We start from the raw sequence: 23,070 nt of genomic DNA, 5'->3' as shown, positions 1-23,070 counted from the left end.
CTCTGCTCGCAGACTCAGACGGGTTGCAGTTGTTGATTATTTTCATATGCTTTGTTTTTTTGGTTTTTTTTGTGCTGTTACAGCTCTAGCGTTAACAGGCTTTTCATGATGGTGCAGCAAAGTATGTTGCCTTCATGTTTTTAAAGCAGAGCTCCTTATTGATGTAATTAAATCACATCCCGAGCTCGGCTCTCAGCCTTACTTTCATTGTTTTGAGGGGGCAGGAGCCCCCGTGAGGCAGTGCACTGATGAGAGATGGATAAACAGTTTGATTTGCTGCTATTGCCCCCAGGCACGGTGTACCGGAGAGATGAGCAAGAGAAGGGAAGAGAAAAGCATTTTAAAAAAAAACGGGAAGGGGTGGGATAGGGCAAAAAAAAAAAAAGAAAAACAGAATCAGGGAAGCAAGAACAGGATAAGAAAACCTGTTGGAGGAGGGATGAAGGGATAGAAGGTTGAGGATAAACATGCGGAGAAAAAAAGGCGACAAATCGTTCCTGTTTGTGAACAAATTTGTGTGCACGCAGGCAATGTTTTTTTCCTCCTTCTTCTCTCTGTTATTTTTTGCTTGTTTGCCTGTTTCCCTCGCTGTCTTAGCTCTTCCTTCATCCTTCATGGCCCGTATCTATCTGCCTGTCTCCTCAAACCCCCACACCCCACTCCGCTCTCTCTCTTACCTGCCTCCTGGTAGCCCCGAGCAAGGCGTGAACCAAACAACGAGAAGTTCATTCGCGCACACACACACATAGACGTGTCTGTGCATACAAACAAGAAGCGATTGCAAAGATGTGCAGGATTTTACAAACTGCGATGGTTTTGCTGCATTTCTTCAAGCCTAGTTTTTTTTTTTTTTTTTGGGATTGTTACTTTTTTTTGTGGTACGTTTTAAATGTTCTACTCAGAACTATTGTTCCCTGGAACTTAATTTGCCAGATACCTTTTATTTTTCCTCAGCAAATAGCTTTGTCTGTTTTCACCATGGCTTCCAAAACCAAACTTTTTACCTCTTCTCACGTTCAGAGTGTATCTCCTCTTCTTGCAAGGTTGTTGCTGGTTCAGTCTATACAAGCTTATACTGAGTCACTCTAGATGTTAATAATGATCTTTAAATCAATTTAACCAAATAGGTTTACTCACCAGTGGCTGTGTTTGATATGGGCAGTTGCCCTGGGCGGCTTTAGAGAGGGGGTGCACAAGCATCAGATAAAAATGTCCCTGTTTGCTTCTAAGAATAGATTATTAGAGTACTTTGCATATCTTGTGTGGGACTGGTACCCATTTTATCCCTCTTCCGAATTTGGATGTGCATTTTGATTGATTAGGTAGGGGGTGATTAAAATAGGGGGCTTATCCAAAAACTGTTTATACTGCTTATTAAGGCATTTGAATGTAACCACTTTAAAACACTGAAATTCGGCATGAATTAATGAATGTTTAAATTTTGTGCTTGCAAACAAAATGCCAACTATTCCTGTGGGATCATTTCAAAACACCAGGAAACATAAATAGTGAAGTATTTTGAAAAAGGAGATGACTGAAATGAAAATGATGGGAGTTTCCAACCTCAGTGATAATTTCTAAAGAGCTCTATTGCTGTATTGCTGTATTGTTTTTCAGTAGTTGATTTCTGTCCTCAAATCTGATGTAGAGTAGAATAGAAATAGAAGCAGTCTTTGTTGACCTGCTAAGGGAAAATCCAGGTGTAACAGCAGTATCACACCAAAAAAAATTCTTAAAGTGTTAAAAATAATATATAACAAACAAGATTAACAATTACAATGCTAATAGTAATAATAGTAAAAATATACTGTACAAGACAATGACAGAAAATACTGTGCAGTTATTAAAAATAGAATCATTTGAGCCTGGATCCAGCAATGAAAGCATTGTGGGTTGAAAGACAGCAGTAAAAATCTTCACTGCTACCTGGAATGGTTCCTGCAGTGGGAACGCACCTTAATATGAGTGCCCAATAATTCTCAGTGTTTCGCTCCCAAACACCCCTCACCCCTCACTGCTCAGAGGAGGCGGAGGAGTGTTCAATCATCCGTGTAGAGTCATTGTTGGTAAAGATGCGGAACCTCCAGACTTAACCAGCCGTATCAGCCCTGTGACGGCTTCTTTGTCTCCACCAATTACCAAACAAAAGCGGCCGTTCAGCCGTCGGCCTCCTGCATCCAGACGTTTTCGTGTACGGCTATTTGTACTTGTAGCACAAACTCTTTAACGATCAGAACATATGTGTGCGCAGGCATGATGAGTGGTGCAATAAACCCCACTTGGACACCCACAGCTGTGCCCTAAAACAAACAAGGCTGCAAGCGCTCGCAAACACTTACACCCACACTCCTATTGTATTAAGCAAAACAGTGCTGCGGTATCATTCTCTTCCTCTCCCTTCTCTCTCGTCATCTCCTTCGCCTCTGTTTCTCTCCCCTGTTTTTCCCTCTTCTTTTCAAAGTTTAAACTCATTAAGTGTAATGATATTGGAGACTCAATTTTACATAGCTCACTCATCAACCAAGTGAGATAGCAATAAAGGCGAATGGCTCCACCGAGGCCCTAACACTGCAAAATAAATGATGCGCCGCAACGGAAATGTAATTAATTTAGAGGCAGTATTGATAGTCCTGCCATACACGGCATTATATTTTTTAATGCGGCTTAACATCTTGATTATTCGGGGGGGGGGGGAGTGTGTGTGGTGGGAGGGGGGGAGCAGGGACGACGCGGTTCGTGATGAGACCATGCTTAAGATGCCCTGACGAGTGTTTGTTCCCGCTGCCTCACTTTCTTTTAAGCTTTTCATTATACCAAAACGATAAACACCTCTTAGGAGGAAATGCTGACTTTGCGCAGGTATAAATGAAAAGCCGAGAAGGGTACCATCTCGCAGTGAGATTATGTTTATGCAATGATAAATCCTCATACCTTACAATGGGGATTTTTTTTTTTTTTCAGGAAAGCATAAGTTTTCCCAACATAAAAGCTAAATATCCTTTCCTTTCTTGAGTTATCTATAAAAAATTGATTTAAGAAAAATGCATATTTTCTCTGAATTTTAGCAGAGCTGTGCACTCATTATAGTATATCATTATGAGCCATCGTATTGGGGTCACAAGATTGAGACAAACAAGATTTTAGCAATATTTTGTGGAAAGCTGATAATATCGGCTGTCCTAAATTTGATTGGACCTGCTAAGGAGGACCATTAGAGGAGTCGCAGTGGACTCTAGCAAGGAGAATTTTAAAATGCTCTACACCTCTGCAAATCATTAACACTAACTGATCATCAATTGATGAAACTTTTATTGCACCAAACCTTGCTTTTATCCACCTGACCGTGTTATTATACGCAGGGCTTGACGATATGGCTGAAAAACTTATCAAAAGATAAGTTAATGGGCTTAGACTGACTGGCTTGCTTAAGAATAGTCTCTCATTCAGCACTACATGCACATCAGGCAGTTCAGCTTGTTTTCACAGTAAAACAACAAGCCTGTGCCAGCTGCTACGTCCTGACATTTGAACCCTGAACATAGAGATGAGATCAGGGTGGCTGATATAGTTTGAAAGAAATGCAGATTCCTCACTTTTTCTTTTTTTATTGAAAAATAAATTTTAAATGGGTTTTTAGTTTGTTTTGGTGTTTAGTTTGTGGACACGTACATGATCGTGCAAATATGGGGCATATAGGTTTTGTAAGTGGAAACTGGCCCACAGAAAAAAGGTTTGACTCATGGGACTAAGTGATATGTTGCAGTTTTTAGGTCTGTCAAATTTTGAAGTGACTCAATCTAGAAGTGTTAGATTTTGAAGTAGAGAAGATGTACTCATTTAAAAAACTGAAATAGTTTAGCTTTTTTTTTTTTATCAAGTTGCCAGTATTTTCATAGTACTTACAAATCATTTGTATTTTAACTGTCACTCTTTCTCAATTTCCTTTTTCTACCTCGTACACAAAATATTTCAACGTTAAAAGTAGAGAAAGCTTAGTCAATGATAATGTTTCCTGCCAGCCTCATGGATGGAGCAAGGTGTCAAACTCAAAGGCTCACCTTCACATCCGAGGCTCATAATATTAGCTTAGACTACTTCAGAAAACGGAGAAAATAGCATCGTTATGAGAAGTCAAGGAAAATTAAATTTGTATCTGAATAATCAAGTCAGCTTTTAGAATATTGACTTTGCTTTTAACTTTGTTTCCTGCAATTTTTCATTTCAGCTAAGACAGACGAAGTTCTGAAGGCCAAAGTAGCCAAAAGAGAAGAGGAGGCCCGAAAGAAGCTTGAAAAAGGTAAGTGTTCATGATGATGTTTAGAACTTGGAAATTTTGACTGATAAACTAACTTCAGCCTCTAACATTGACTATTTTTAGCCAATATAAAAACTGAAATTAGAGTTAAACAATTGTGTCAAAATTCAGGTTTAAATGGACCCAGGGTGATAAATGACAGTAGTTTTGATCCACAAACACAGAAATCTATGCTTAAAAATTATATTATACAAACAAAAATTGTGTACAAATAAAAATCTAATTGTTAGGTCAACAGTAATGCACAAAAACATCAAGTTAGCATATTTTGCAAGTCAGGTAAGACATTTATATATTTTAGTCCATTTCCAGTCCAAATTGTATATTAATCCTGATAGGGTCATGATGTGTGTCGCTAGATGACTTATAGCATAGCTACATTTCTTGCTCAGAAACACAAGTTATAGGCCAGAGGCGGGGATACACACGGGGGTGAACATACATTCCTAAAGGCAATAGTATGGACACCTAGAAAATTTCCAAAGTGTGCCTGTCAGTTGGAACCCAGTGATCTGATGCTAAAAATTAGCATCAATGCTAAAGTAAGCTACAATGTACTCAATAGCATGTGGAACGTCAAAATCATGTTGAGTAACATGGACTCTATTCTGTATACTCTGTTCAGTATGTCAAAATTAGTGTATTAGCCAAAATGCTAATGTTAGCCTCACTAACATATTGTCTTATATTAGCTGTGTCCGAATTCAAGGTCTGCATCCTTCGAAGGATTGGTCTACGTAGACCGGGTCCTTCCATGGCCAAGAATAAACTAAGACCGGAAGAGAAAAGCTGTGAATTCGGACAGGCCTAGCCTTCACCAACAGTCCCTGCCCCCACCTTAGCATAACTCATGTAGACTAGCAGCAGTGACAGCATGAAGCACAGAGTGGCGAAGAAAAAAACAACGGAGCTGAAGTTTGTTTTTTAGCCATGTATTACTCCTGATTCCTGCATTACTCTTCACCTTTTATTGTAAAGGCTGTTCCATAGTAAAAAAAAAAAGAAATCTCTTAGTTTGATTCTAAAATGTTCAGACATCTATTGCACATTTCTACCAGGAATAAATTTAAGCAAATTATTCATTTTCAAATATAATACTCTCCAAATCTCGGATAAGCCATTACAGTTAAATAAAAAGTATGTTTAAATCAATCAAACCGATTTGCTCAGGAATAAATGAAATACTTTAGTAAACCAAACATTTTACAACTAGATATTACCTGTCTGAATAATGTCGGTGTTTAACTTCCACTCATTGGGGAAAGCTAGTGGGAGTTTTTATAACAATGTGCCTCGCATGTTGTAGGGACCAAGACCAATGCTGTTGTTTCTTACGAGGGGGCGGGGGAGTTCCGATGCCGTTGTTTCTTACTCATTCTGCTGCATGTTGGTGCGCAAGACGTAACCGACAGCATCCGGTTTAGGATTTTCAAAATAAAAGCTCCTCCAGACTCCATACATAGAACGGACATATTTAATTATTTCTTGCGTGGCCCGTTACCAATTGGTACCGGTGGTTGGGGACCACTGATTTAAGTGTAATATGACAAAATTATTTGCTGCTCTTCACCACCATTGTTGCTCTGCCTGAACGCCCGGTTGGTACCCGCAATGAATTACGAGACATAGTGGGCAATATACACCGGACCCATCCTTCAAATCCTTGTCGCCACGCTATGATGTAATCACCCTACAAGTCCGTCCTTCGAAAGATGCAGACCTTGAATTCGGACACAGCTATTGACTTCCTCCATTCAGTGTGCTTAACATGGCTAATAAATAAAGAAAATAGCTAAAATTCTTATTTTTAGGAAAAAGGTTATGTACAAAAGTCATCGGTTTTAAATACTGTATAGTATACAGTGTATACAAATGATTAAGCACACAACTTTATGTACATTTGGTGCTGTTACTTTTACAAAGGAGGAGAAGCGGCAGGGCAATACAGACAAGAGGCTCTATGAGCCGCCCCCACTTGTGGGGGGCAGTGCACTGGTAATGTTTGTGCTAATGCTAATGCACTGCCTTCTGATTTTCACTTTTGAAGAAGTAAAAATCAGATGTTTACTTCGTGGCAGTTCGATAACAGAAAATGAACTCTCATCTCTTAACACCGAATTAATAACAAGTAATATTATTGTTTATAAAACATAAGTTCCTTTGAAATACTGCTTATCTGCTTGGACACAAGAAATTTACAGTTAGTAAATTTTCCAAAAGTAAAAATCAGATGTTTAGATATTAGATATTGTTGTTGCTCAAAAACAACATAAGATTTCTTCTGGTCTTTTGAAATACTGCTTATTTTATAATACTTGCTATTTAACAAGATTTGTACATTTGGTGAATTTGGCAGAAAAATTAAAATGTTTTTGTTTTTTTTATCATTGGTAATGAATATATTATAAACCAGAAATTAAAAATCTGCTTTATAATTCTTGGCAGTTCATTACCAGAAAAAAACGCTCATCTCTTAACACCAAATTGATTATTGTTTAGAAAACATAAGCTCTTTTGAAATACTGCTTATCTGCTTGGACACAAGAAATTTACAGTTGGTAAATTTTCCAAAAGTAAATATCAGATGTTTACTTTGTGACACTTGGTTACCAGGAAACAAACTTGTCTCTTAGCAACAGATTACCAACAAATGTTGTTATTGTTCAAAAAACATAAGATTTCCGTTGCTCTTTTGAAATACTACATATATTATATTGCTTCACAAGGATTGTGAATTTTTTGGAAATGTGAAAATGTTTGTCTTTTTTGTCATTGGTGGGGAATATATTATAAACCACATATGCAATGCAAAAGTAAAAATCTGATTTCTACTTTATGGCATTTTGATAACAGAAAATATCACTCATCTCTTAAAATCCAAATTGATTATTGTTTATAAATCATAAGTTCCTTTGAAATACTGCTTATCTGTTTGGAGACAAGAAATTTACAGTTGGTAAGTTTTCCAAAAGTAAAAATCAGATGTTTACTTTGTGACACTTGGTTACTAGACAACATACTCGTCTCTTAGCAACAGATTACCAACAAATATTGTTATTGTTCAAAAACAACATAAGACTTTTTCTGCTCTTTGGGAATTCTACTTACTTTATAATACTTGTTATTTAACAAGATTTGTGCATTTGGTGAATTTGGCAGAAAAGTGAAAATGTTTTTTTTAAACATTGGTGGTGAATATATTATAAAACATATTCAACGCAAAAGTAAAAATCTGATTTATTCTTCGTGGCATTTTGATAACAGAAAATAACGCTCATCTCTTAACACCAAATTGATTATTGTTTATAAAACATAAGTTCATTTGAAATACTGCTTTTCTGCTTATACACAATAAATTTACAGTTGGTAAATTTTCCAAAAGTACAAATCAGATGTTTACTTTGTGACACTTGGTTACCAGAAAACATACTCGTCTCTTAGCAACAAATTACCAACAAATGTTGTTATTGTTCAAAAAACAAGATTTCCTTTGCTCTTTTGAAATACTACATATCTTATATTTCTTCACAAGGATTGTGAATTTGGTGAATTTTTTGGAAATGTGAAAATATATGTCTTTTTTGTCATTGGTGGGGAATATATTATAAACCACATATGCAATGCAAAAGTAAAAATCTGATTTCTACTTCATGGCAGTTTCGTAACAGAAAATAACGCTCATCTCTTAAAATCCAAATTGATTATTGTTTATAAATCATAAGTTCCTTTGAAATACTGCTTATCTGTTTGGAGACAAGAAATTTACAGTTGGTAAATTTTCCAAAAGTAAAAATCAGATGTTTACTTTGTGACACTTGGTTACCAGAAAGCAAACTTGTCTCTTAGCAACAGATTACCAACAAATATTGTTATTGTTCAAAAAACACAAGATGTCTTCTGCTCTTTTGAAATACTACTTACTTTATAATACTTGCTATTTAACAAGATTTGTGCATTTGGTGAATTTTTCGGAAATATGAAAATGTTTTTGTTTTTTTTATCATTGGAGATGAATATATTATAAAACAGATATTCAACAATGATTAAAAATCTGCTTTTTAATTCTTGGCAGTTCATTACCAGAAAACAACGCTCATCTCTGAACACCAAATTGATTATTGTTAAAAAAAAAATCATAAGTTCCTTTGAAATACTGCTTATCTGCTTATACACAATAAATTCACAGTTGGTAAATTTTTCAAAAGTAAAAATCAGATGTTTACTTTGTGACACTTGGTTACCATAAAACAAACTCGTCTCTTAGCAACAGATTACCAACAAATATTGTTATTGTTCAAAAAACATATGATTTCTTCTGCTCTTTTGAAATACTACTTACTTTATAATACTTGCTATTTAACAAGATTTGTGCATTTGGTGAATTTTTCGGAAATATGAAAATGTTTTTTTTTTGTCTTTATCATTGGTGATGAATATATTATAAAACAGATATTCAACAATGATTAAAAATCTGTTTTATAATTCTTGGCAGTTCATTACCAGAAAAAACCCCTCATCTCTTAACACCAAATTAATTATTGTTTATAAAATATAAGCTCTTTTGAAATACTGCTTAGCTGCTTGGACACAAGAAATTTACAGTTGGTAAATTTTCCAAAAGTAAAAATCAGATGTTTACTTTGTGACACTTGGTTACCAGGAAATAAATTTGTCTCTTAGCAACAGGATACCAACAAATGTTGTTATTGTTAAAAAAAATAAGATTTCCGTTGCTCTTTTGAAATACTACATATATTATATTTCTTCACAAGGATTGTGAATTTGGTGAATTTTTTGGAAATGTGAAAATGTTTGTCTTTTTTGTCATTGGTGGGGAATATATTATAAACCACATATGCAATGCAAAAGTAAAAATCTGATTTCTACTTTATGGCATTTTGATAACAGAAAATATCACTCATCTCTTAAAATCCAAATTGATTATTGTTTATAAATCATAAGTTCCTTTGAAATACTGCTTATCTGTTTGGACACAAGAAATTTACAGTTGGTAAATTTTCCAAAAGTAAAAATCAGATGTTTACTTTGTGACACTTGGTTACCAGAAAACAAACTTGTCTCTTAGCAACAGATTACCAACAAATATTGTTATTGTTCAAAAAAATAAGATTTCCGTTGCTCTTTTGAAATACTACATATATTATATTTCTTCACAAGGATTGTGAATTTGGTGAATTTTTTGGAAATGTGAAAATGTTTGTCTTTTTTGTCATTGGTGGGGAATATATTATAAACCACATATGCAATGCAAAAGTAAAAATCTGATTTCTACTTCATGGCATTTTGATAACAGAAAATAACGCTCATCTCTTAACTGTTTTATAATTCTTGGCAGTTCATTACCAGAAAAAACCCCTCATCTCTTAACACCAAATTAATTATTGTTTATAAAATATAAGCTCTTTTGAAATACTGCTTAGCTGCTTGGAGACAAGAAATTTACATTTGGTAAATTTTCCAAAAGTAAAAATCAGATGTTTACTTTGTGACACTTGGTTACCAGAAAACAAACTCGACTCTTAGCAACAGATTACCAACAAATATTGTTATTGTTCAAAAAACATAAGACTTCTTCTGCTCTTTTGAAATTCTTCTTACTTTATAATACTTGCTATTTAACAAGATTTGTGCATTTGGTAAATTTGGCAGAAAAGTGAAAATGTTTTCTGTTTGGACACACCTTCTCATTGAGTTCAATGAGAAGGTGTGTCCAAACGTTTGGTCTGTACTGTATATTATAAAACAGATATTCAACGCAAAAGTAAAAATCTGCTTTCTACTTTGTGGCAGTTTGATAACAGAAAAAAAAACTAATCTCTGAACACCAAATCAATAACAAGTAATATTATTGTTAATAAAACACAAGTTTCTTTGAAATACTGCTTATCTGCTTAGACACAAGAAATTTGCAATTGGTAAAATTTGCTAAAGTAAAACTCAGATGTTTACTTTGTGACGCTTGGTTACCAGAAGTCGTGCTCATCTCTTAGCAACAGATTAACAACAAATATTGTTATTGTTCAAAAAACCTAAGATTTCTTCTGCCCTTTTGAAATACTACTTATCTTATACTGCTTCACAAAAATTGTGCATTTGGTGAATTTTTCAAAATGGTATGGCCGTCCCTAATTACTTTTGCACGCATGATTTTGACTGAGGGAGAAAAACCCTGAAGAAATCATAGAAACTGTTGCTGCATATAAATAATGCTAACCACTCCTACACAATGCAGCCCCTTATGTCTACTCACCACTCTTTATAAAGGTTAATGGACATATATCTCCAACCAATCTAGCATGAGAATATGAAGCTTTTAATCCTTTCTTTTGTTCTTTTTTAACTGATCCTTGTTTGTTCATTCTACTTGTTAATCTGTCAATAGTGAATCACTGGTTTCCATGTAGTTGCTATAACTTTGCTCAAAATAACAATATTAATCAGTTAACTTATTTTAAAGTGGTATTAGTTCAACTGTTGTAACTATTTCAAAACAGGGACAAGGTAGACAGCTGCAGTATTTTGCAATATTTTGGATCTGTTGTGTTTTCTCAAGTAAATTTAGCTTTAGCTCTAACATCATTGTTAGCATCACAGGCTAGTTTTAGCAGGTCATTTTAGCAGTGAACCTGGACTATATTATCTTTAGTCCCACTGAATAAGAAAAAGCAAGGCATTAATAATAATTTAAAAAAAAACCTCCTAAAGCAATTTCCAACAATACTTTTTTTTTTGCTCTAAGGTTGAAAAATGTATTGGCGCAAGTTAGATTGTTTAAAGTGTGATCCCTTTCAAAACGTCATAAGTATAAACTGTAGATCAAATTAGCATCTTCTGTATGAGAGCTGAACATAATGTTAAATTGCTAACATTTAAATAAATGAAAACAGGATTTAAATATGTCTCATTCAGTCTATAAAACAACCGATGTCTGATACTACTTTTACACTTCACCTCTACTTCGCTAGCCACAAATTCAGGCATGCTGATTACAGTCTGTAGTTTTTATTAGGACAGCTGTGATCTGCATGGAAATGCAGAAAGGAAGAAACATGCTTAGCATTGCAGGTAATAAATTCAGTCGAGCTCCTCCACGACCGGCAGCATCGGTTATACACACACAGGCACACACACACTGCCTCAAGATTATCTTGATGCACATTTAAATAAAGTCAAGAGTAATTTGCAGTGGATATACTAACAGTAATAAAAGTCCTCAGATAGAATAATGACCCAGGTCCCTTTACTGACCAGGACATGATATAAATGAGAATATCAAATGTACCACAAGTGTCTAAATGCACGCCCACACAGATATGTGTCGTACTGTAATTTGTCCTAGTTTGTGCTTGTGTTGACGTTGCTGGATTTAACTCCGTCTCTCTTTGTGTTTTATTTTTGTATTTGCGTGTGTGTGTGTGTGTGTTTCCTTGTACAATCGGTGGCAGCGTGACCTTTAAAGTTAGCTGACCTTTCAGCCAAATGAAAGCGCAGCTATAAGGAACTAATTAGCCCTGCACTTTCTTTTTCTTTCACTTATTTAAGGAATAACTTATTCCCTTCCTCCCTTTTTTTGCCCTGTTTTTTTCTGTCCAGTCTCGTTATGATTCAAGTTAATGTAATTTGGGTTTTTTTGTCTCAGAGCTCCACCTCCTCTTTCTTCATGAATAGTTTTATTACTTTCTCCCTTTTTTTTGTCCAGCAAATTATCTACGTGTTTCATTTCTCCCTGTCAGTGATTTGTGCCTTTTTCAAGGTGCATCCAACCTTTTCACTTTTCTTCACTTCACATCTGCAGGGAGACATAGAATAAGTTGTGACTGTCTTTCTTTTTCTTTGTAGCCATTTATGAAGCAAAGTTCTTACAAAATACAATCGGCTTTGTGCCTCATAAGATTTTTTTTTCTTCTTCACCCGAAGGAAGTTTAGAGAAGCAATTTAAAGCGACCCTGATGGCCCTCTTTCTTTGCAAAAGAAGCAAGTGCTCCCATCACAAGTACCTCAATGCACTATCAGAACCATGCAGCTTCATCCTCTTCTGCCCTTCCTCCAAGCACACTAAAACTGAAGAGTTGGACCACTGCTGATGCTAAACAGCAGATCACCAGGGGTCTCTTCACTCCCTGCAGGGCCTCTCAGAGGTCAGCACGACTGCAAAGTTTGCACTTGAACTGCTAAGTCAACTGAAATGAGAAATCCTTTTAAAGAGAACGGAGGGGAGAAGTGAACGCTACCACCTACACTCCTTGTTCATAAATAGATCCGCATCCTAGACCATCGGTGTATTTGAGTTAGTTTAGCCCTAATCGAAACCACTGAGATCTGATTCATGTGGATGCTATAATATGCAAGCTATTATTGTAGCAAACCGCGTACTGCTGAGCCCTGAGAGAAGAGAGAGGGGATGGGGGGTTATCAGCCAGGTTTACTGGGAGGGAGGAATAAGAGGATCAATAACTGGCCCCGTGGTCATCAGTTAACAAAGTAGTTGCTGCTTAAAAGGAGTGTTTGGCTCTCTGGTTAAGGGCAGCCAGATGATGCTAGTGGTTGAAATAGGAAGCGTAGGAAATGAAAGGGGGTCAGAATGAGCTAGGTGTAGGATTTCTTTGTTAGTTTTATGCCTCGTTTAGGATATTAAAGCTTAGAAATGCAGTTTGTTTGCCCAGGGGTCTTCAAGCTAACTTGGTGACCCAGCTATAATAAGATGGAATCACTGCCAAAGTTACACAGCTGGTTTGTTTGGACTCTACTTCAACTGGGAACTTTATAAAAGCTCAGTTGACACAATAAAAACCATTATTGTATGATTAGTTTTCTAAAAATAACAATTTACTCTGTTTTATCTGAGGAGTACCTGCTGCTGTGTCCTGTTTTTTGTTTTCTAGGTTTATTTATGTAGTTATTAATTAACTCTTATTTTACTTGTAACTTTCTTATTTATTCATTATACTAATATCCCACCATAAAAATATTTATTTCCATTAATTAGTTGAAATTTCTGTAAAAGTATAGAATTTGATTTAGCTGTTTTCCAAGAATGGATAGGTCTACAACACTGTTTATTGAGAGTAAGAAAATGTTTACACCCTATTCATTTATCTGAAACATAGAAATCTATTTTTCCGTTTAGATAATGACTTCTATTTTTAATTGGCCACATCACAACTGGAGTTTTCACACAACCCACTGATTATTTTAGTCTTTGAGTTACTAATAGGTAAATACCTATTCTAAAATAAAAACAGAGAAATTTCCACAAACATTTTTGTCATTTAAATACTTATAGTTCAGAATTTTAAACTGCACCCAAACTTTTCAAACTGGTTGGGGCTCAGATGCAAATAGAAAATATTGAAGTTCCCTTATTTTGAAATTTTGTGAAACAAAGACATTACTAATTGTAAACGGTGTTTTGAAGGATCTGTATTTAATGTTAGATTTCCTGATCCAACATTAAATAGCATTATAGTTTGTACAATATGGATGTTTCTCCAAATGGCCAAACAAAGTGAAAAGGCATTTTACTATGTTGCTAATATAATTAAAAACATGGTGACAAATCTGGATAAGTGAATTTGGAAAACTGTTTGATTTTTGAAATGAAAATGTTGTAGAAACCCTTCTTGATAGTTGCAGTTTTATTATTTATAGTATCTGTTATTTTGATTTTGATTCTTATACTCAAGCAACAACATTGCTTAAGTCATACATACACAGTGTTTCTTCAAGTGCTATTGCACTTAATTGAGAACCAGAGATTTACTTGGATCATTTTTTAGAAAGTAAATTATTCAACATGGCTGTACAATAATGTATATTGTACGTATTTTTGAAAGACCCTCCAGTTTAGTTGCCACGATTTTGTTATTTTCAAACTTCTGACTCTCTCCATCCAAGTTTACATATTTTAACTTTGTTCAAAGCTTATTGAACAAGGAATGGCAACACAAACCTCAATAGGAAGTTATTATGTTAATTTAACACAATTGTTTTCATCTTCTGTGATACTTTATATTAACAATTATTTTGAAATCAGTTTTCTTGAGATCTGCTCAATATTGACAGACAAAAGGATTTTGGCCATTTGGATCAACTTTCACTGTGTCTTATGCTTATATCTGATGTGACACAGATTTGCTAAGGCCTATAGCTAGTGGTATAAACATTGTGAAGTTAGGGAAAAAATAGAGAAGAAGAAGAAGGAAAATGTAGGTAAACGTTGACTTATTTCATCATTGCAGAACAAATTTAGAATGACACAATGCGCTTTCCGGATGTCATACTGCTCTAATTGAACAACTTCTCTTTTTAGATTTCAGGGTAAAGTGTAACAGCTTCATTGGAATCTGCTCCTTAAAAAGCCTCCAAACACACACACACACACACTCAGTGTTGACTTGTGAAACTGCAGCCCGGTGTGTCATTTGTGAGGCTCTGAGAGAAACGTCTTTTCATCTGTGCTGCCCTTCTGTAAAATACAGAATCATGTAGATATGGATTGGACACTAGCCTATAGCCTACAGATGGTATCTTAGCCTCAAACCTGCTCTGTCCCCATTACCTCAAACTGCCACCAGATTGGGAGATCATATATTTTAATGAGACGTATAATAGCTCTTTAACCCATATCATTAGGGGAATATAGTATACCTACCGTTTGCTCTTTCGGCTGTTAAACGAAAGGACTGTTTCCCTAATTACGTGGTGCGTAGGACAGGTCATGGGTTGGATGTGTACCTGTGTGTGCCTGTGCGTGTGTGTGTCTATGTTCAGGAATTGTATGACCATTAAATATTCAACCGCAACAGCCCCCACCCGCTATCCTATCCCCCCTCCTTCTCGACCCAGCATCCATTAACGCCTCATCACCGTTTAACTAGCTCTGTTGTCAATCACCTAGGGGTCTTGCCTGAAACTGGAAAATGTCTGGCTCTGGTTTCCTACCTTAAAAAGACAGAATCGGAGTCCACACCCCTTGCTAAGCGGATGGATACCTCAGTGAAGGACAATTAAATATTACTGGACTATAATGTCATTAGGGAAAGTGTGTCTGCACCGTCGTTTGTTTGAATGCTCTACTGAGCAGGTTGGCAGTCAGCTAAAATTTCCTCTTTGCAAACATGCAATGATAATGTGGGTGTGTATGCATGAAGTAAATGATGCAATCCCTTTTTTCTAATTGAAAATAATAACTAATCCATGGCTAACAAGCTCTTGTATAATCCAGAGCCATGTTCTTTCAGTTCTGGGCTATCTTGGCTGTAATAAAAGAACAGGAAATGAGAGGCAAGTGAGAGCGGTGGCTTGGACATTGACGCTTAATGTAATCTGCCTTGAAATCAAATTATTTGACCTGGAAAGCCTAACAATACAAAACTCCTGCCAGGCTGCTGTTAAATATTTAGCACGTGCCTGTCATGAATACAAATGGAGCGCAAATTAGAATCTACAGGCGCGTGACCCCCATATCAGACCCGAGGAGCACGGGGGGGGGGGGGGGGCTGGCTCTGCTTTAAATGTTTTAATTACCGGGGCCACGGTGTGGCGTGCCACGCTACCTCGCCGAGCCGCGTGGCTTGAAGGACAAGCAGTGAAATTCAAGTGCTGGTAAACATGAGCAATCCGGTGTCCGTGATCTCTTCACATTAACTAAAACACGGGGATTCAAGAGGGAGATTGTTTGAATTTTGCCATGCTGTTGTTGTGCACTTGCTGGACAGTTTGTTACGTACAAAGACGTAAAAATTGCAGCAGAGGTAGTAGAGAAGGCTAAAGAACATTTATGAAATCAACCGTTTCCCCATTCATCACAAGTACAGCTGACATTTGATAAGGACTTAAGACTTGGACTAGTCCCAAACTGTGCTTTCTCAACATTACTGTTTTGTTTTTTTTGTACCTCTCCAGTGGGTCTTTTGTGGGCTCTAGTGTCCCTTATATGAAAGTAGGCTGACAGGAAAGGGGGAAAAGCAGGGGGGAAGACATGCGGCAAACATCTCCAGGTCCGGGAGTCGAACAGCCGCGTCGAGGACTCAAGGCCTCCAAACATGGGTTACGCTATCCCCTACGCCACTACGGCACGCCCCCTCAACATTACTGTTACTATTTTGATTAGTATTATTTCTCAGCATCTAATTTCTCTAATCAGCAATGCACACATAATGTCGTCTGTATAACATAACTGTCAAGGATTATTTACCATCAGCAGCCAGAACAAGGAATGCATTCTCATCATTATGTTTTTATGAGCATAGAGGATACTGCTTAAGGCTCTTATTGCCTTAAGCAGTAAAGACCTGGAAGAACGTTGTCTCATTAGCTGACACAATTCTGTAACATAGAGAAACTTTAGAGAACTGCTATAACTCTTTTTGTCATCCTGGCGAGTATGATCACGTGTTTTACTACAACACTGATGGTCTAAACTAGTAGGAAATTAAATAAGACGGAGCATCCCAAAGATTGCAAACAATAATTCAAAGTTAACTTACTTGGCATTAACCACTGGTGGAAGTGAACATTTTTGAACTGGTGGAAGTGAACAAGTGAACAATATTCCTGGCACCCTTTAGGGTGCCAGGAATATTATAACATAGGGGACATCCATTGACATCACACCCCTTAAAAAAATCAAGTGCCTCTATTTGCTCATTTGGTGTTATAGCCTTTGTTCCACAGCATGACATGATGACTCAAACCAATAAGGAGCAACTAAATAATTCAAAACGACTCGTAAATGGTCTCGATGTACATTAATTTATTTCATTTCTGACTTAGTGGAGTTATGCAACGCCTCGACTACAAATATTGCTCAGAACACAGAAAACACTGTCGTAGAAGAATATCAATTTCACTCAAACTGACTCAAAAATTTTCAAGATAAATAAAAGAATGATCGAACGTACCTGTTAATTACACATTCCTGGCATCACACTGACGATGCCGCTTGGGAAATGCTGGGTCACAATCTTCAGACTGCACTTATTCCAAGCTGGTTGCACCTAGTATAGCTACTGATAGATACATTTGTTTAGTTTAGTGTCACGCACTCTGTCATTGTTGAAGCAGCCTATATGAATATCGTCTCTCATCATGCCCATAGCTTTGTGACCACACTGTAACTTACTTCTGGCGACTACTACCAGCAGGATAATGCACCACGTCACTAAGATCAGATAGTCTCAGACTGGTTTCTTGAGGTCACTGGTCACCAGATCTCAATCCAGCGAAAAACATTTGGAGTGTGGAGGAACAGGAGATTCACATCATGGATGTGCAGCAAGCAAGTCTCAGAAAATGTGCTGCTGTCATATCAATATGGACCAAATTCTCTGAGGAATGTTTCTGACACCCTCATGAATCATTTCTGCTGTCAGGAAGTAAAACAATACAAAAGGCAAAGGGGGGTCCAACCTGATACTACCAAGGTGTGGCTAATAAAGTGGCCAGTGTGTGTAGTTTATTTTATACTTTCTCAGAATAAAGGATATACCAGTTTTAAACTGTTGTCTTTCTATTGGCTATATGATCTACCGCTGGACTCGAGGGAGGCACTGTATTGCTGTTGTGCACTCCGAGCTGAAGAAAGATCCGTCTCAGTGATTTTGATGTAAGAAAATCTGGTTTGTATCGACTGGGTATTGATTAGTGGAGTTGGCCTCATCTCCTGTCGTTACTTCAGATAAATGGCCTTATTTGTTGTGTTATTATGTTCAACACAATCATGCCAGGAACAGTCAGAGGAGTATTGAACCGACACTTCATTGGCTTCATGGCTTCTATTTGTTCCAGGAATTAAAGGATGTTCTCTGCCAGTACAGCACTGCGAATTGAGCACACTGACGGTCAATTACACCATCACTTTAAAGATCTTTTTCAAACACAATATTACTGAAGAACAGTCGGGGTTATATCTGACTTTCTGTCGTGCCTAAATCAGGACTGATTTAGGGATAAATAAAGCCTGAGGTTGAGTGTAGCCATCCTTCTTTTTCTTCCTATTCATTCAGGTTTGTGGTCCCCCCCCACCCTTGAAATGATTAGTTATGCATGGCTTGTAAGCACTGAATCAGAGTTATGGTCCCTGGGGAAATAAATTTGGCAGAAAATCAGTGTGAGAAGATTTAATTATCACGAGGAGACCTTTTTTCCTTGCCTTGGCCCACTGAAGCCCAAATGCCTTTCCTCTCCTTTCCTTTTCTGTTCTGTGCTCATCTCCAAACGTAGCAGCCGGGGGAAAAAAAGCCCCAGCGTTCATGCTGCATGCCAGCCCTCTGCTTGCCTCCCTTTTCCCCCCAATTTGTTTCATTGCATGGTAATAAGTAAAGCAATTACTGCTTTATTGATTCTTCATCATGGCAAATTTAAGGCTGGTTTTCTTTTCCCGCTTACTCCTCACATCCCCCCCACCTTCATCCCTTCGGAAATGGCACAGCAAGGTGATTAGTTGACCTCCTGTCCTGAGCGCTGCTGGTCTCGTGAACGAGTCGCGGTGAATGCCGAATTCTCCTAACCCCATTTGATCTCCCATCCCCCTTGTCCTGGACTAATGGGATGCCGATGCCGCCCATGGTGGCTGTTACATCCACAGGGAAGAAAGCCATGGCTTGATAGTTTCTGTAAGGATGACTATGGAATGACATGTTTAACTCAATAACAGTGGGGAGCTACCTGTGCCATGGGCTACATCACTCAGAAATTGACCATGTACTCTTTTTACACTGACTTCATCCAGGTCAACCAGGCAGATGATTGACAGAAAACTTTTACCCTCTGTCACTCGTAATCGTTTCTCGGGTTACGCTTATCAATTAACCTCTTGCCAGTAAACCAATGTCCAAAGAGTCATTCATGTATGGGTACTTTGTAGAAGATATCAGATATCTAATAAGATCTTCTATTAGACTAAGATTTTTTTTAAAAAGCATTTTTTTAAACTTTGTATTTGTTTTTTACTTTATAGATTTGTATTTAATATTAAATTGAACTCATTCTCTTATTCTGCCATTCTGTGCAGAAGCTGACTGCTGAGTCAACTGGAGCAGGTAGCCTTACTAAGTAACCAGCTGGTTATACATCCAGTGTTACTCCAGATAGATCAGAATAGCTGAACTCATAGTATTTTTAAGGATGCTTACATAAAAAAGATTAAATTTAGTTGGTTTTTAAATTAAAATATCAAATTGTTGTTTTTTGTTTTGCGTGTGTATGTGTGTGTGTGTAGCAGTAAGACAAATTTTTACTTTTTGGTTTTAAATTAAAACAATAATATGTTATTGATTTTTAATCAGCAGTACATCCTAATACATTAATACTGTGGCATTTTTCTTCTTTTTTCTCAAAGTTTAGATTTAGATTCCAGACTATTGTCAACATATCAACATATGAAAAAGCCTGCACATACCTCATCCCACACACACACACACACCCACACACACACACACACACACACACACAAACACACACACACACAAACGCGCACACAGGGGCTGACACATATCTGGACTTGATCAGCAACAGTCTGGTCGGTTTTGCCTAACAGGGTGGACAGACTGCTGTGATTAGACACACCCACAGACTGCTGCGGGTCAGAGTGCTGACATATTGGGGAGGCCCCTGGCCATGTGTTGGCCCCTGCTGGGTTTGTCGTGAGACATTAGAAGTCTCTTAGGATTTTGTGTGGTTGTGTTTTAGTCACCCTGTGGGGACCTTCAAGTATGTTTTAAGGTGAAAATTTTATGAACAAATAAAGCAGTGAAGTTGCAGTTTGCAAAAATACTGCTATAAGCAGGGGGACATTATTTATTTAATCTATTTCATTTAATTTCAAGTAAACCTCTTAAAAGGTTTCATTGAAATTTGAAACTTTTCATTGTTTTTACAGCAATTACGGGAATTCCCTGAAACTTAAGAGTAACTTTAGCATGTTGTTATATTGAAGCATCAATATAAATATTTTGTTTTGTAATAGGAACACATTAATGTTTGTAATAATTGTAATATTTGTAAGATCAACATTAACGCAGTACATCAGGTAAAATAAGGTGCTCTAGCATAAAAAGAGGTGGTTTTAGTTAATATTAGACAAATCTTTGTTGAGGTTGAAAAATTTACATTCACAAGATGGCCCCAGAAACCTGTGAAGGGGAATGAAAACTTTTTTTAAGTGCCAGTTTTTAAGTGCATCTTAAAAACATTTTGTCCTTTTTTAAGAGGACAAAAATATGTGAAAAATCAGCTGAGACTCAGTGGTTAAGATAAATACAACCAGCATTGTATCAGGACAGGACTTCAGATAACTGGGTTATCTGTGCCTGTCCTCAAACACCAGCAGGCACAGAGAGTAGATGGCTTCTGCGGTGCATATTGTTCTGAACATTGCCCAGACAATGTATATTGATAATGAAGTGTAACAGTGGAGTATCTATTTAAAACACCCACCAATTATGTCATACTATGGATTATGCTACATATAAGTAAAGTATCTATTTAAGGCAGAAAATAACCATGGAAGTGACACAATTATTATTTTGCTTGATGCATTTTAAAAATGCACCTGAATGCTTTCCGGCCCCCTTTTCTAGCTGGCCTGCCCCTTGCTTGACCTTCTTTCACCTTCTAATAAATGTCCAGAGAGGAATCGTCCGACTGACGTTATCAGAACGAAGACATAAGGTTTTAGAAACATTGACATCTTTTTATTTTATCCAGCTTTATTTAAAACTCCTGTTAAAATTTTAAATTTGGCATGTTACAATTTAGATGTCTGCTAAGCAGCTGACTGCTGACTTATCCGGAGGAGTTCGCCTAACTATTTAAACAACTTGTAAATCTTCCATTGATGCCCCACATGGCCTGGAACCTCTAAAACATATAGTACTTTTTAGCATGTGTACCTCGAGACTACTAGTACATGTTACTCTTTCTGAGTTTAAAAACTGTCTATACGTCAGTACTCTAGCATTTTTGAAGATATTCATCCCATAAAAATGTCATATTTGCCAATGACTACTTAAAAAAAGTGTGTGCTTCTTTTCTGCTTTAAAATACAAATAATGTATTTGTATACTTTTTGGGTCTTTTTTTGACCATGTATTCAGAATCAGCTCCACCTGAAGTGTGTACTAACACAGAGTAATGGAGCATATTTGGACATCTGCTAGATTTCAAGGTTATCCGAAAATGACATTTCATTCATTCATTCATTCTTTCATTCATTTATTGCTCACTCATTCATGCATTTACGTCCTGTTTTATAGACCATGAAGAGATTTATGGATTTACATTCAAATAACACTGTCACTGTATGCACGTTCTGATTTTACATGGCTTCCTTTAAAGGAGAGCTATGTTCAACTCATTGCCAAGGTTGTTAGTCCACAACTGAGGTCAACCGGAGAGGAGGTGGGCAACATTTGCCTAATTAATTACTACTCAGACACTGCGCGCACGCACACATGCATGACCATGACCTTTACTTATATAGTTTGTAGCAGACCACACAGAAAGGACACACACACATATACAGAGGCTGCCAGGAGCCAGCAGAGTTAAAGGGAGAATCAATTACAACTCAACTAAGGGGAAAGAGTTGGCTGCTTGATGGGTACTTGTCAAGACGACTGTAGGTCACGAGGTGTGTGTGTGTGTGTGTGTGAGTCTGCTGTGTGTGTGAGTTTGCTGTGTGTGTGCTGACATTCATGTGTTAGTCTGTTAAAATCGAATCCATTTCCAGGATTCTGATTACATCATTTTCATTTTAAGGACCTTGCTCCAATTAAGTAATTAGTTGCTTGGTGTTTCCCTAATTATAGAGTTGTTCGTGAAAGAGCTGCTGACCGGCCTGGGGTTGAAAAATGGAGACCAATGCAGTTTTTTCCCTGCACTTACACACACACACACACGCCTACATTCGACACACACACACACACACACACACGCAGCCCGGTTTAAAATCAAGTTAATGCAGTCAAACGCTTGTTATTTCTGGTAAAGGGCAGGGCGAATGCTGCATTTGTAATCACACTAAAACAAGACTTTACTTAATGACTATATACAAAAACAATGAGTTTATCCTGACATTCAAAAACTTTTTGGCAATTCTTGCTTTTGTGTTGTGTTTTGTCAAATAGGGTCAAATGGGAAACAAAATGTATTAAAGCAAGGAACCCCGCCCATACCCGTTTGCAAACAGTTCACACAAAAAGTAGTCGTGATATCTTGAACACTTCACCGCTCAGCCTGTGAAAACGTCGCAGTTTAACGAGATTCTGTGACGCTGCCCAGACTGAGGACATCGACTAACACTCATGCTTCTCTCTTTTTTCCTCTTACACACGTGTGTAAGAGAAGCTCACCCAGCTGGTTTTGGTTAGCTCTTCGTGTTTGCAGTGATCACAGTGTTGGCAAGTCAGCGGAGTGAGTCAGGACCATTCCACATCAATTTGCCCCTTCACTAGTTCATATCCCCTTTTTGTATCCACAAAATGCCATTTCATCTCAACCAACTTCCTGTTGGTACCTTTAGGTTTAAAGCGGTTTCTTAAAATCCAGTTAATTCTCACGGTATAGTCATGTATAACTTAAATTTAATTGTATTTTTTTTTTCTTCCCTAAATATTTTATACTACACCATATTCCCCTTACTATAGATTAGATCTCAATTGGGTCTGTTGACTCTTTGGAAAAATTTTGAATAGCCTCCTTCTGTTGATCATATTTACTACAGTCAGATATTC

At 37.0% G+C, this 23,070-nt stretch overlaps 1 protein-coding gene across 1 annotated transcript in view; it reads left to right on the top strand.

Moving 5' to 3' along the window:
- The window catches only part of rsrc1 (arginine/serine-rich coiled-coil 1), a 146,227-nt gene that overhangs the window by 105,276 nt on the left and 17,881 nt on the right, over nucleotides 1-23,070 (top strand). Inside the window, exon 7 of the mRNA XM_044120621.1 lies at nucleotides 4,226-4,297. Coding sequence (XP_043976556.1) covers nucleotides 4,226-4,297 — 72 coding nt within the window. The remainder of the gene's footprint in view (nucleotides 1-4,225; nucleotides 4,298-23,070) is intronic.

The sequence above is a fragment of the Gambusia affinis genome, linkage group LG06 (genome assembly GCF_019740435.1).
Source record: "Gambusia affinis linkage group LG06, SWU_Gaff_1.0, whole genome shotgun sequence".
Classification (NCBI taxonomy): domain Eukaryota; kingdom Metazoa; phylum Chordata; class Actinopteri; order Cyprinodontiformes; family Poeciliidae; genus Gambusia; species Gambusia affinis.
This window is presented reverse-complemented; position numbering and strand designations above follow the sequence as displayed.